The sequence below is a fragment of the Netta rufina genome (assembly GCF_964035555.1).
Source record: "Netta rufina genome assembly, chromosome: 4".
Taxonomy (NCBI): Eukaryota; Metazoa; Chordata; class Aves; order Anseriformes; family Anatidae; genus Netta; species Netta rufina.
This window is the reverse complement of record NC_140127.1, coordinates 64,652,384-64,667,702: the sequence shown is the minus strand read 5'-3', so window position 1 is coordinate 64,667,702 and position 15,319 is coordinate 64,652,384. Positions and strand designations below refer to the sequence as shown.

The following is a 15,319-nucleotide window of genomic DNA, read 5'->3' as shown; positions in this document are numbered from 1 at the left end:
ATTTCGTTTAAACTATTGCCTTTACTCCTATGACCAGGTTGGATTATTCATTGGTAATAAAAGCATAAACTACCACTTTGCATGTTTTACTAGAAGAAGGTATAGCACAATCCTTTTTTCCAAAAAGGTATAACTCAAACTGACCTCTGCATGTCACTGCCATAGGGATAGGTTCACTGCAAATGCAGTGCCTCAGGCACTTGTCTTCATGGGCACTGAGGAAAAGTCAGAAGCAGAAGTTAGGTCTTATTTCATCCTGAAATATCAAAATGTAAACATAACTTGAAATCAGGAAACTCCAAACTCATTTCCTTTACTTTGTTTCTTTTCTCTCTCTCTCTCTCTTTTTTTTTTTTTTTTTTTTTTTTTTTTTTTTTTTTTCTATCCTGAGGAGCTAAATTCTTACTGCTTATAGATCAAACAAAGCTATGGCGGATGCAATTCCTCCCTGAGTTCTCCTCGCTCTTTTGTAAGCAGGACAAATCTTTCACACTGCTATCATTTGTTATGTCTGTGGGAGCAGTTTGTTCACAATCCCGTAAGATTGGTTATCACTGTTTCTATCAGATTCTGAGCCATTCAGAAAACATGCTTTTGTTGTTTTATAAGGTTCTTGCTGAAAATCTTCATTTTAAAACATTAATTTGTTAAAATATTAATTGCCTATGTGAAGTAGGAACCTGAGATTTGTTGCTTGATATATTACTGATTTCAGTTAAAGCTTGGATAAATACAGCAGCTCTGTTTCTCTTTGCTGTGTAATCTGTTATGGTTGATAGACCATCTTTTTGTCACCCAGGGAGAATTATTAAGGCTTAATGTTAGACTCTGAATGCTCTGGAGAGAGACAAGGAGATGAAAGCTTACTTTATTGAATTAGAAGAGGATGCTAAGCTCAGCGTACCTCGCGGATAGGCATGAGGAGGTGTTGTCTTCCATTTGTCCTCTCTGGAACATTGCTTTGTGCCAAAGAGAGCTTGGGTTGGTCAAAAGCTCACAGCTTTGTCAGAGAATTCAGAAAGTAGGTGTAAATTTTACTGATGATACTTACACAACAGTAGTTGGGGAAAATCTCAGACAATTTACTTCTAACCCTTTATAGATACTGTCTGTTCTGATGTTTTAATTTTAAATCTTAAGTGTTATGGTGCTAGCAAAGTTCATCCCCAGCTATTTGCATGCAGCTGTACGCAAGGAGGAATCTATAGGGCAACCAGGGATCTTTTATTGCATTTTCTAATGCTTGCAGTTGCAGAATGTTGACTGTTCAGTATATGATAGATTACTGATGATGGTGCATTTTTGATATTCATTAATGCTCTTGAGGGCATCAGATACCATAGACATCTAACTGTAATCTACAGTCATCAAGTATATCATGACTAGGTTAATCATAGTTGACCTGTGGTATTGATTTATAGTGCAGGAGTGAATGTTGAGTCTTTCAAGACATCGTTGCTGCTATAACTACAGTAGTACAATAAACTTCGGTGATTTCCCACAAATGACACGATAAATGAAAGTTAATCTTAGTAATTTTATATATCTATCCTACCATGTTTTCTTATATATGTTTTCTGTATATTTAGGGTTCAGATTTAGGGTTCATGTCTGCTTTGCTAACTGCCTTAGCAATGCTACTTGTATGCATAAGGGATGATAGCAGGGCTGGTCCTATACCAGCTATATCTGAAAAGTCTTCTTTTGTCCTCAAAGAGGTGTGATTCAGACTCTCTTCTGAAGTCTGAATGCTGAAATCCTCTCATCTGAAATTCTGAATGCCCTGTGTTTCTTTGTGGGAGCTGAGGAAAGATAACTCTAAAAAAAAGAAAGTGTACTAAAGTCTGTTACAGAAGTGGAGACTAAATGTATTTTCATGTGCACAGTTCATACATATAATTATTTAAATGGAAATTTGCTATTCAAAAACACAAGAATATAAAATAATCTAAATGTAATGCTAAATAAATATTATAGTTTTTAATATTAATTTTATTATTCTTATTATTTACCAGATAATGAGTATTGACTAACAAGCAGTCAATTTTCATATACTGAACATGTTTTGTCTTCTGAGCTCCCATAGACTTAGAATAGCCTTTCTGTATAGATATAAAGCTCATATGGCTTAAATTATTGTTTTCCTCTAATGAAATGAGTAGTTCTTTCTGCCGCTTGCTATCAATGTAGGATATAGTTTTATCATAGCATAAATTCAAACACTCTCGGTGCTAAAAAATAAAAATCAAGCTTACTTATAAATATTAAGCCATATCTTCACATGCAAATAATCATTCCATATCAGCTAATAATAAATGTTTATTTTAATTGAAATTCATTTATAAAATTCACTGATTTACTGCTAGGACCAATGTAATTGAATACATATTAATGTTCATGCTGAGATGCATCAGTGGAGCTGCTAAAAGATTCATTCTCCTCAGGAAGGCAAATAAAGAAATTACAAATGCATAATAAAGATTAACAAGAACAACTCTCCTACTTCAGTGACAATTAATTGGATTATCATGGTTGAGATTACAGAACATAGAAAAGAATGAAGTTTTTGCCTGCTTTGTAAAGAAATATCTTGATGAGATTCAGAGAGGTATAGTATATCCAAAAATAAGGTATTATTATTATATTGAAATGTCTGAAAGTTATATTAAGTTTATGATCATAAAGTAAAATGAGATGGCAACAGAAATAGCTTATGCTATTGATGTTACAATGTGTTTGCTCATTTCCTTATGTTCATTATGCAAAATCACATTCTAGGAATATGGGACTAAAGGGAGCATTTGGATTCCTGAGTCCAGGCCTGTTACAGTAGCAGATACAACAGCTTGAGTAAATTCATCTAGCAATTACCCATGTAAATTGTATTGTAAGCACAGTAGGGTCTTTTAAACAGCTGTTAAAATGCATTAGATCTAAATACATATATTTATATTTCATTAAGGAATTTTATCCATCAGCTAAGTGATTCAAATAATAGCTAAAGGCATAGCAGTTTATATTCATCTTTGTTTAAATTTATACATATAACATAGTTATGCTGTTCATATTATTAAATATCTTACATACCTGTGTCCTAATATCGTTGAGGTGCTGGTTAAAAGAGTGATATAAAAGAGTGAAGCAATATTGATTCTTCCCTATGTTGGATTGATAAAATATTTCACTTGCTAACTTTTTCTGCAGAATTAGGTACATTCTTGATCACCTGCTAGATTCGGAACATCTTTCACGTCTAATATAGTCCATTCATGGTGCACATTCTGTAAATGTATATCAACCTGAACCTTTCAGACATTTCAGAGCTGAGGCTGTAAGCAGCTTAGCAAATCCTTCTTTGTCTGCTTTGTGCTAAAATTATCAAATTGTTTTCTTGGATTTGCTGATGAGTGTAAATCCAATAAGAATGAGTCACAGGAACTATTAAGGTGATTTCTATGCCCCCTGTTTAGTACGATCTTGTGTTTTCACGATTATAGAGGCATGGCAAGAAGCTTATTTTGCAGGCAAATAAATTATTTTTCTTGGTGTCACTGTCAGTAAAACAATGTCTTTGTTCATATGAGCCCTTAACTTACACACTTACCTAGAAAACAAGAACATAAGTTCTGCAGCTGGATACCAAAAGAAGGATGAAGTTTCATTGTTTCAGCAGCTGAAATTTGCCACAGAAGTTCCTTTCCTGTCACATTTTCCTCAGTTCGCAAAGCTCCTTGATGACTAGAAGCCATCCAAGATGTTGGTTCAGGGCTGTGAATGGCTGGCTAATGCCATGAGTGAATTGGAGAGGACAAAAGGCTTACATGAAGAAGTCCCACTTCATCTAGTGTGCATTCAGTGCATACTAGACAGTGGGCATCACTGTCCAAAAGCAGAAAATGCCAGAATTCTCAGAATCCGTTTGCTACCGGGAAGGTAACTGAGAGATGGGGTAAAATACCTGAATGCACGGAATGGACTGTGTAATTGTAGAGAGGCATAGTACATTTCTCATAGGAATTGGAGGTATTGTAAAAGAAAAATCCCCACATTCTGGTTATTTGGTAAGGAAAATTTGAACCTAGAAGCAATTCTTTACATCTCAGATCTTTCTTTGTAAAGCTGAAGTTCCTGTGATGCCAAACTCTCAAAATGATGACAAATCATTACTGGGCTGATTTATTACCTCCAAAAGAAAAAAATGATGGCTCAGTGACTGCAATCCAGGGCTCACTGAGCTCAGCCGAAGGATTTGCATTTATTAAGTGCCCCTTTCGAATGGGCACTATATTCATGGAAATGGTATTTAATGTAGATGGATTGCAATTGCAACACCAATTGCACATACATACTTCATGTGTACAGTGTGGGAATGTAATCAGCTTTTTTTAATTGAGCTTTTTTTTTTTTTTTTTTGATTTTTGTTAAAGTGTTCAATAATAAGAAGTAACCAAAGTGTAATGTTATTTTCACTACTAGCTTCATTATTTGTACTTCTTTGATCCTTAATGCAAACTGAGTTTTTGAAGCCAGTGCTATTGGAATTTATCTATTACTGAAAGCAGAGTAATATTCCGAAGCACATATCCATCATCTTGCTGCTGCATTTCACATAAACCTTAATTTCTCAGATGGTCCAGAGATGTTTATCTCCTTGAAGCTGCAGTATAGGCATGGGACCTAGACCATACTAAAAACCGAAGAAAATTCCCTTTTGAAATTAGTGCATAGCATATCTAGCTGGTTCTCCATGAACAAAGCATTAGCATCATTCTATTAGACCTCGTCTGATTTGAATGTTCTGCAAGGAACCCATTGCCTTTTTTTTTTCTTTTTCTTTTTTTTTTTTTTTTTTTTTTTTCAGTTTTTAAAACTATTATTTTTGTACCTATGGGATTCCTGACAATAATGAACTTGCATCTGGTGTTATCTAGCCTTTTCCTGAGTTTGGATGTATTTGGAAAACAACCATTATCTCTAGCAAAAATATCCAGCTGTCAGGAAAAATGAGATGTGGGTGCAGAGACTCCTGAATTGGTCAGAACTGCAGGGACATCCTTTGGTGCATTTGGAAATTGCTATCCAGCCACCCTGCTTCTGGGACCTCACGTTAGCCCTGGCATAATGCTGCATAAACCCACTTGTATGCTCTTTTCAGATCTGTGCTGGCTACTTTTTTTTCATGAAGCGTTACCACCAAAGTAATAAGGTATCTTGGAACTGGCTATTACTGTACCTAGCTGGCAGCAGCCAGCTGGCAGCAGCCAGCTAGGTACAGTAATGTTATGTACTCCCATCTTGGTATCTCTCTGTTACCTCAGAAAATGTGAGTTGACTGTCAAAAATTCCCTACCAGTATTGGAAGCTGCACAGCAAGGACACTTGCCATCCAAACTTACAAAAGTGAAATAATTGCTTAAGTGAACATCCTGTTTCCCAGAAAGATGAACTTCTCATCTTGAGGTGAAAGGAAACGACTTAAGAGATTTGGGAGGAATCTTCTGTGCATTTGGAAGCTTGTGCTGAGAAAAAAAAAAAAAAAGATTTCCTGTTTTGGGGCAATTTGACAGCCCTTTGTGATTGGAAGCTCTCCAATCATGGAAATGGAGAGGAAGGGAAGTATATGACCAAGGCAGTCATTGAACTCTCTTCATACACTTGGAATTAACTGATGTTAAATTTTCCTTTTACAGCTCTGTTCAGTTAATTAATATCATAAATAGTTCCTTCTTAGGGGTGCATTAGGAAACTTTCAGTCCTATGCCTATCACTAAACTACAGGCTTCCAAAGAAAATGTATGCTTTCACTGCCTTAGCTTTCTGGATGCCCTCTCTTTTACCAAACTGTTAGGTTTATGTCCTTTAGGGTGAATGCCATGAGGCTGAGTGCCATCTGCTTTTGCTAAAGTATATATAATTACTCCTAAAAATAATTTATAATGGATCTTAGAAGTCTGTTCAAATTGCACTTAAGTGATAAGTAAGGCATATATATTGTCCATCTTCAGTTTGCTTTTTAAATGGCTGTCTGGAATTGCAAATGGTTTTAAAGATGAGCCTCACTGCTAAATGAGCTTCGTTTGCTGTTCCAGCATAGCCTGGCTGGCAGAGCCATCTGCTGGTAGCTCGGCATTACAGCAGGCCCTACTGCTCCCTGGCTTCTTGCAAGCACCTACCCAGAAGTGGCAACAAACTTCATTGCTAATGGAAGTATGATTTGTCAAGTAGGTGCTTTCCCTACTAAAATGGATGGTTGGCCAGCCTTCTTTCCAAACTGCAGGAGAACTCCGTGCGGGGGAAGTAGTCACATGTAGTATTCACAGATCTGCCCATCCATCATCCTGATGTTTTGTGAACTTTTATTTGCTATTGCAATTTAATGAATGGCAGATTTGTATTCATTATTTTGGCAGGTTGGATGTGAATGCAGGCGAGGTGGGCAGCATTAGGAATCCAAGCATCTCTTTCACAGTTACGTTCCCTTTACACTGTTTCTGACTGTGGCTCTTTGTTTGCCTATAGTCATTCCTTTGTATGGCCTTGTGACTTGACAGTACAGTGTTACTCTCATCAACCCTGCCAGTTCCCAAAAGGTGCACTCATGTGACTAATGGGCAGCTATTAACCATAGGAACCCAGCAGAACACTGCTGCACTTTGTCCCTGATCCTCACTCTGATCGTGGCCAAATAGTGGGGGGAAGGGGGGTTACTGGAAATGTAAACAGTCATGCTTTTGGATTGTTTACTTGTCTTCTGTCCCCTTCTAATAATAATAACAATAAAGTAAAACAATGGCCTTTGGGTCTTTTTTCAAGAAAGACTTCTCAGTGTTTTGACAGGAGGGTACCATAGGTTTAGTGGCTTCCTCACACAGTCTGTTATGTTGAAAATGCACTGGATTTACTCTGCGAGGTTCCTGAAAACCTTTTTCAAGTCTAGAGCTGAAAAGATCTTTTATAGTGCAATAGTTATACCTCTATATGACACAGTAAGAAAAGCTTGACTTACCGATCGTCAATTTGTGCCCTGAAGCATGACAGTAGGTAGAATTTCTTGATAACAATAAAGTATCTCTGCATGATTTGTTGTCACAGTTGTGCTTTTGCAAACATAAACAAATCAGAGTTCATTGAAAGCAACTCATCAGGTGCTGAAGACCTAAGAGTGAGTCCACAGCTTCTTGATTGCTAATAGTACTTGCAAATAAAAGGAAGAGAAGACAAAGATGTAAGTGCTTATACTGAAACTCAAGCAGTCCTGCCTTTAGTCTTAATTAGGATGTGAAATTTTTGTATAATTTCCTTCTCAGTGGTTTAATACCACTTGACTGAGGAACATCTGTTGCTACTTCTAGAAGATACTCTTTGTTAAAGCTATATTTATTTGATGTACCGTATGTGTATTTTTAAGTCATATTCTGCAAATTATTACCTCTACGTGACCAAGATAATGCTATAAATACAGAGAGGCACAAAGGGGAAAAATAATGATTTTTATGTTACCTTCTGTACATAGATGTAAATCTGTTTTGTTTTTCCTGTTAATACATTGGAAAGATATATTTATACTTTTAAAGTAAAGTCTGCATTTAAATGGAAATAGATAACAGTCAGATTTTTCAGGATATATAAATAGCTGAACTAGGCTGGTTATCTGGCAATGCTGACAAGGTATTGACTGAAATAGTTACGCCCACTTCATCCCCCTGGATAATCTTCCTACCACACTCCAGGGAAACACAAGTAAGCAAGTACAAGTAAACAACCCCAAGCTCTTATACCTGGTGGAAAATTCCAGCCCACTGTTAAATTTTAGAACAAATTCTGCGCCATGGGATACAGCCACCCTGTTTCTGCCTGCCCTACCAATATACACCTAGTCATTTTGAAAATTTTATGTAGATGGATTTTCACTGCTAAGAAATGCAGTGTGTATTCCCTTTAGATTTCTAGGTTATCTTTATATTTAAACTGATGAAGTGTAAATTTTTTTTCACCATAAAATTGTTCTCTGCTTTAGTCTCACCAAGTTTAACAGTTATGAGAGGTTATAGGTGAGAACTGCAAAACAGAAATCTCAGCTCTTATTTTTAGAACTTTTCTTAATAGCTGAAGAGAATAACTGAGTAACTGGAATCTCTTGAAAAGATAAGAAATTCATAAGGGAGTAATAACATCTCAATTTTTACTTAATTAACAGAATTCCCTAATCTGAAAAATGCTATCTAATCCTAATTAAAATATTCTTTTATAAAAGAACACTTACTGAAAACCCTGAAGTGAGGAAGCCACCAGATGTTTGGGGAGGTTTTTTTGTTTTGTTTTGTTTTTCTGGAGGCATTTCCTCAGCACATATTGAAACAATAGCTCACACAATAAATCTTGAAGGTGAAAATGGTGTTTAAAATTATTACTTCTCTCCACTTACTTCACCATGGTCAAATCTTGTCACAGAGCATGGCAGGACCCCCAGAATGTCGAAGTCTGTCGCTTGCATGTGGGATGTGGTTGTAAGTAGGAATCAGCAGAATTAGTGGGAGGGAAATAGGAGTGTAACCTGATGGACCAGACTTCTCAGAGACATCTGCCTGTTTCTCATCCTGTGGCTTCTTACAGTTCTTGTAATATTTCTGGTACCTACAGTTTATGAAAATAAGTGCTTGAGAGATAGACGTATCTCAAGCATGGAGTAGAAGTATAAATCAGTTCAGATGTAATAGAGGGAAAGTGGAATTAATACAGCTGTGCTCCAGGCATTTGTCAGCAAGGCTGTATGAACTTGTATCACATGAGGGTAATCTGCTTTGTGCATTTGTATTATCTGGGGAAATCTCTGAGCAATGCAGCGTGATACAGGGGAGGGGCTGATTAACGTCTTCCAACTGCACAATGTGCAAAACAATTCTTGAAGCAAAGTCTTTTCTTTAAAAAACAGCAGCAACAGTATCAAAGCTGTTGCTTGTGACCTGCCTGCAATATTTGGGGGGAGAGTAGCATGCCCTGGGCAAGGTGAGCCTGTGGGGTGGATGTACCTCATCTTTGGGGTAGTTCCAAATTAGATTCCCAATGCTGAAACCAAGTGCTGTGGTTCCCAATGCAATACTGAGCCATCAGTAGATCCACTGCTGCTGTTGGGACTGTTGTGGGTTGCCATGGGTATGGGGCATTTCCCACTATCAGAGGTTTTTGACTTGAATATAGATGATTGACTAGTAAGTTGTCAGTTAATCACATCAATTTATAAGTAATGCCTGGGTGCTCTTCTGAAAGAGATGCTGTTCAGAAGAATTTGGGAGTAATCAAATAATTTGGGAGTGGTGCACAGCTCCTACATTAAACTTGTTGGCCTGTGCATAGAAGTTAGACTAGATGATAATTTCCCTTTCAAAGTTCATGAACTGCTAATAACCTTAATTTTTGTAGGCCAGGCGAACGTCAGGTAGTTAATCCTGAAAAAAGTTGATAGATTATAAAGTCTCTGCTTGATTCCCAGGGGAGATCCCAGGTTTCTGCCTATAAAAAAAAAAATAAAATGAAGCTAGTTCATAAAATCTGTAAGAAGTTCAATATGCTAATAGTGTAATAAAATGCATCCTCAGTCTAAAAGCCCAGAACATAATAATAATAATCACAGAATCACAGAATCACAGAATCACAGAATCACAGAATTTCTAGGTTGGAAGAGACCTCAAGGTCATCGAGTCCAACCTCCAACCTAACGCTAACAGCCCTCCACTAAACCATATCCCTAAGCTCTACATCTAAACGTCTTTTGAAGACTTCCAGGGATGGTGACTCCACCACTTCCCTGGGCAGCCTGTTCCAATGTCTAACAACCCTTTCAGTGAAGAAATTCTTCCTAACATCTAACCTAAAACTCCCCTGGCTCAACTTAAGCCCATTCCCCCTCGTCCTGTCACCAGGCACGTGGGAGAACAGGCCAACCCCCACCTCGCTACAGCCTCCCTTGAGGTACCTATAGAGAGCGATAAGGTCACCCCTGAGCCTCCTCTTCTCCAGGCTGAACAAGCCCAGCTCCCTCAGCCGCTCCTCATAGGACTTGTTCTCCAGGCCCCTCACCAGCTTCGTCGCCCTTCTCTGTACCCGCTCAAGCACCTCGATGTCCTTCTTGTAGCGAGGGGCCCAAAACTGAACACAGTACTCGAGGTGCGGCCTCACCAGAGCTGAGTACAGCGGGACGATCACCTCCCTCGCCCTGCTGGTCACGCTGTTCCTGATACAAGCCAGGATGCCGTTGGCCTTCTTGGCCACCTGAGCACACTGCTGGCTCATATTCAGCTGACTATCCACCATCACTCCCAGGTCCTTCTCTGCCTGGCAGCTCTCCAACCATTCCTCTCCCAGTCTGTAGCTCTGCTTGGGGTTATTGCGCCCCAGGTGCAGGACCCGGCACTTGGCCTTGTTGAACTTCATGCAGTTGACCTCAGCCCATCGGTGCAGCCTATCCAGATCCTCCTGCAGAGCTTTCCTACCCTCGAGCAGATCGACACACGCACCTAACTTGGTGTCATCTGCGAACTTACTGAGGGTGCACTCGATGCCCTCGTCCAGATCATCGATGAAGATATTAAAGAGGACCGGCCCCAGCACCGAGCCCTGGGGGACGCCGCTAGTGACTGGCCTCCAACTGGACTTGGCTCCAGAACATAATAATAATAATAATAATAATAATAATAATAATAATAATAATAATAATAATAATAATAATAATAATAATAATAAATTTTTATTTTTTTTTAAAGGAATTTATGAAAAGGAAAGAAGGGGGTGGAAATAGGATGTTCAGACAACCACAGTCATATTTTTGGAGATGCTTTCTAGAACTGAACCAAAAAAAATGTTACAAATAGGGAAAGATACATTGGAGATGTTCCCTCTAACTCTGGTGGGAAATGGTCCTGGTAGTGGAATGGGTTTGAATGTCTGAGTGGCATCTTGGTGGTGACCTGAAAATCTAAGTGTGCTGGTATATCAATTATTCTGGTATAACATAAATGTGCTAGAAGCATAATTACATTTTATAGGAAAAGAGAGAGTTACAATGAAATGTAATAGTATCACCTGCTGACTGTCTAGGTGGTAGAAAACCCTAGTTTTCTAATGGGAGTTGCAGAGCATGTAGTTGTGTTGTGCTTGGAACTGTGGTGCTATCTGTTTATATATGTTAAATTTACAATTTATGAGTGTTGAGATTAGAATTCCTGATAGTAAACATGATGGCCTGAAGGTGCATCTTGTTTAAAATGCTATGGTTTTGTAGAAACATGGAGCAATCGTGCCATCAGCATGTCCAATATAACTGAACAGGAGGTGTTACATTAATAATGGGCATTTGTTCTCTTCATTTTTATTTTTTTTCATATATTTTTGATTCTTATGTTTTTTTAAAGTAGATATTATAAGTTCTATTTCACTTTCTTGTTTCAGCGGATTCGAGAACTAGAAGATAAAATAGAACTTCAAAAGAGGCAACTCAAAGAAATTGAGGAAAAGGTAAATAAATACCTGGGCAATGCCAAAGTTCCCTCCTCCTTCCCCTCAGTAATTTATTTTTCCCAGTTATGTTGATGTTAGTAGTATTTAATCTAATATTGAGAGATCTATTTTAATACAAGAAACATCAAACCTGAAGTTCAGTACTGTATTAAGTGAGGTAACCATAAACTGAACTGAAAACTGGTAATTAGTTAAAATGAATAATGTTTTCTTTACCTTAATGTTGCATTAGCAGGAGACCTCTCAAGGCTTCATCATTTTCTGATATCCTTCTATCCTTCTACTCTTGGTTGGGTGGAGGACTTCCTTCTATCTGTATCATATTTATTTTTTTTCCTTGAGATTAAATCTCTTTCTGAATATGACTGCCTGAAGGAAATTTCCATTGTCAGAGAATCAATGACAGATACACTTCTACTTCATTGGTCTTTTGAAGGTTTAATATGTCAGTGGATAGAGGCTTGCATATACTTGCTGCTGACACTGAGCACAATGATTTCTTGTGGAGGGAAATCCTTTCTTTTGAAGGAGCGGCAGTTTGTATATCTGATGCCTGTTGCTGGTTGTAGCTAAGGGCAGTGGGTCACTTATACTGACTTTGTCATGAGTATGGCTTTTTATTCACCCCCAGGAATGTATTCAATTTTTAAATTTTATGTAAAATTCTGTCAAATCAGAAAATAGGGGTGGTAGTGTTTTTGCCCTATGTATTCTTCAACAAACTGTCCTGCTTCCGAAGGCTATACATAACAATAATGTAAAATCTCAGTTTTGTTCTTCCGGACAACATATGAGGAAAAAGTGCCATTTAAACACTTCATGATTTTCTCATAACAGATTCTCTGCCCTTTTGGTTACATTTAGCTTGTGCCCTCAGCTGGGTAAGTCTTGATTCAGGCAAGCTTGCACAAATGTAATTATAAGTACATGCTTGACTAAGTTACAGAGCCAAGCCTGATGTTTCTGAAGTTTACATAATCCACAAATGTTGCCCTCAAATACTGAATTTTGTACCCTGTACCGTCGTTTTGTACCCTCTTTTCAGAGTAAGATTGGTATACAGTATCTCTCTTTCAAATCAACTCAGTTAATATTGATGTAAGACTAACTGCTGTAAAATTATGTCATCGGATTTCATATTACATATCTTACATCTTTTTTCTTTTCTTTTCTTTTTCCTCATTTTCTTTTGATCTTATTTTATAGTTTTTGTTCCTTTTTTTGTTTTTTTCACTAGCATTCATTCTGTGGCCTTGATGACACAACTGAGCCAAGACGTGTGGTTGGTATTCTTTATATCGTTTTGTACTCAATTTTTAACTCCTAGATTTTGCCATGTTTTAAGAATCATCTATGTAAGACCCTAATACTCTGGGAAGGCTTTACTGATTTTGCTTGCACATAGAGGAAGAGTCACATTTAAGATCCAAATTGGATGTCTTCAGTTAGCTTTCTGGGCTTCTGCAGAAGGTCATTCAGTTTTCAACAAGATATGATTTTGCATTCTAAGATATTGACTGCCTGAACTTCAGTGGGTTCTTCTCAATTCTGTAGAGTGGGTACATTTTAACCTAAAAGTTCAGCTATGGCTATAGGATCGTACCTTTCTGCCATGCAAGAAAACTGGAATATGACTGACCTTCTTTGTGCCCATGCAATATAGTAAGGATGAGACTAAGAAATTTGTATGTGTCTCCCTTCAAACAAAACCATCATTCCCACTGCCCCTTCCACAGTGTGCTGACTTTTTCAGCTCAATGCAAAAGACAGTGAATTTCTTTAGCTGTAGCAATACCTATAGCTAAAGACTTAAAAAGGCTTACCTTTCACACAGAACAGGAAGGAAATACAGGTTAGAGACAAAATCAGTCCAAGCCCTCTTCTCTGGAGCAATGTAAGTGGCATGTGAGGATATCTTCACAACCTAATTGACAGACTATTAAGATACAATTTAAAACTATTTATGTAGTGTTTTGTTTTGATTTGTTTTTTAAACTGAAAATATGCAATATTTTTACTTTTGCATGTTTTCAATTCTTTTTCTTCACTGAAATCTGTTTTGAATTACATTCATGGAAACAGCTTCTGGTAAGACTGTGGTCAATTCAATCAACACTTTTATAAGCTGCTGTCAAGTACTATACGATGAAGCATGATGACAACAGTCAATCCAAAAAAAAGCTATTATATATACCTTATATTAAGCCTGAAACTGTATTATATTCTGCCCAGACTACAAGTACTTTTGAAAAATCAGTCCTGTATTATGGACTCTTTTACAAGTTTATACAGCTCCTGGTAAGCCCTGCTATTCAGTTCCTCTTGGGAACTGGCTCAGGTCTTCTGTTACTAGCATTTCTGCATAGGTTTTATGTTTTGAAATGAAACAATGGTAAATGCTGGTGGGTATAATATAATGAAAGTATTACTGACTTGCTACAAGTGCAGTAGCTTTCTTTTGATTATTAGGTGGGATGAAAATTAGGTGAATTTCAGATATATTTTTTACAGTTTTTTAACCCTTCATTTTTATTTTTCCTTTCTTTTGTAAAAATTTAAAAATAAAAATAAACAACATAAAAATTTTAAAAAGATTTATAAAATTTTAAAAATTTTATAAAGATGTGTTTGAAGAAAGGGGATGGTTGCTTTTGTTCTACTGATGGTAGTTTTGGTTCTTGTTGTTTTGAAGCTAACATCAAAATTTTAGGAAGAGATTGTGATGGGATGAACGCCAACACTTATTCCTAAATTAATTTTGTCTATCTAAAGCTGAGAAGAATTTTTTTTTCTTTTTGTTTTATTTTATTATACAGGCTATTAAAAGAACCTATGGAGTGAACAGCTGAGTCCACGTGCAAAAATATAGAAAATTTTTATTGAGCAGCTTTAAATTGGTGCATTTTTTTCATAAAACTGTTTGCATAATACTTGAAGCTGCAAAATATTTGAATTTAAAATTAGAGATTTTTTAAAGATATAGCTTCAAGCTGGAATGATTTAATAATCAAATAAGGACCAGCACATCATAAACACTGAAAAAAGTCTAAACAGAATTTACATTCATACACCAATCAAACACTGGAAAAAAATACAAGTGCAATTACTGGCTGCTATGTGAACTGTTATCTACCAAATGGTTTTCTTACAGTACTGAGATCTTTGTCTCCATTCTGCATGCTTTCAGCCAATGTTGTTTTCATTTCACCCAGCAAACACAAAATCTCCTTTTTAATATCTATATAAAAAGCTAAGTGTTTGACAATGAGTTCTCTATAGTAAATAGCTGACAGAATAAAAAACAAAAGACAAAAAACAAAACCAAAAACTATTGTAAGTTGGAAACAAATAGAGATTTAGAGCCCCACAGTGACAAAATTAATATTAATTTCAAAAGTTGGAAATCCACAGATGGAGAAGAGATGGGTTTTAAAGAAAAGGCAAAATAGAAGACTGAACTAAGAAATCTTTGAAGTGGGTAAGAGCTGCATGGGAGAAGTGAAGTTTTTGAATGTTTCTTGAAAATTAAGGCAATAACTTGTAAAAATAGCCCTGGGAGAATAGAAGATTCTGAGATGGACTGTGAAGTCAGGAAAACAGAACAAATAATACTCTGTGTTCAGTTATCTAGTCAAGAAGAAAAATGGGCTTGAAGAAATTGATGTGTAGATGAATATGATAAGCACAGAAGTATTTGGAAAAAAATATTTTGAAAAGATGGTATCCTTTTGAAAGAAAGTTGATGTTTGCCATCAGGAAGTAAAAATAGCACAACCTCAACCAGCGAAGTTGAATTTACATAGTC

The 15,319-nt window shown here is 36.9% G+C and overlaps 1 protein-coding gene across 1 annotated transcript in view; it reads left to right on the top strand.

Moving 5' to 3' along the window:
* JAKMIP1 (janus kinase and microtubule interacting protein 1) overlaps positions 1-14,363 on the top strand; it is a gene marked incomplete at its 3' end in the record, with an annotated part of 86,593 nt that extends 72,230 nt beyond the window's left edge. The window contains exons 20-22 of the mRNA XM_084285503.1: positions 11,446-11,511; positions 12,752-12,796; positions 14,331-14,363. Of these exons, the coding sequence (XP_084141629.1) occupies positions 11,446-11,511; positions 12,752-12,796; positions 14,331-14,363 (144 nt within the window). The remainder of the gene's footprint in view (positions 1-11,445; positions 11,512-12,751; positions 12,797-14,330) is intronic.
* Positions 14,364-15,319: the final 956 nt, after the last annotated feature.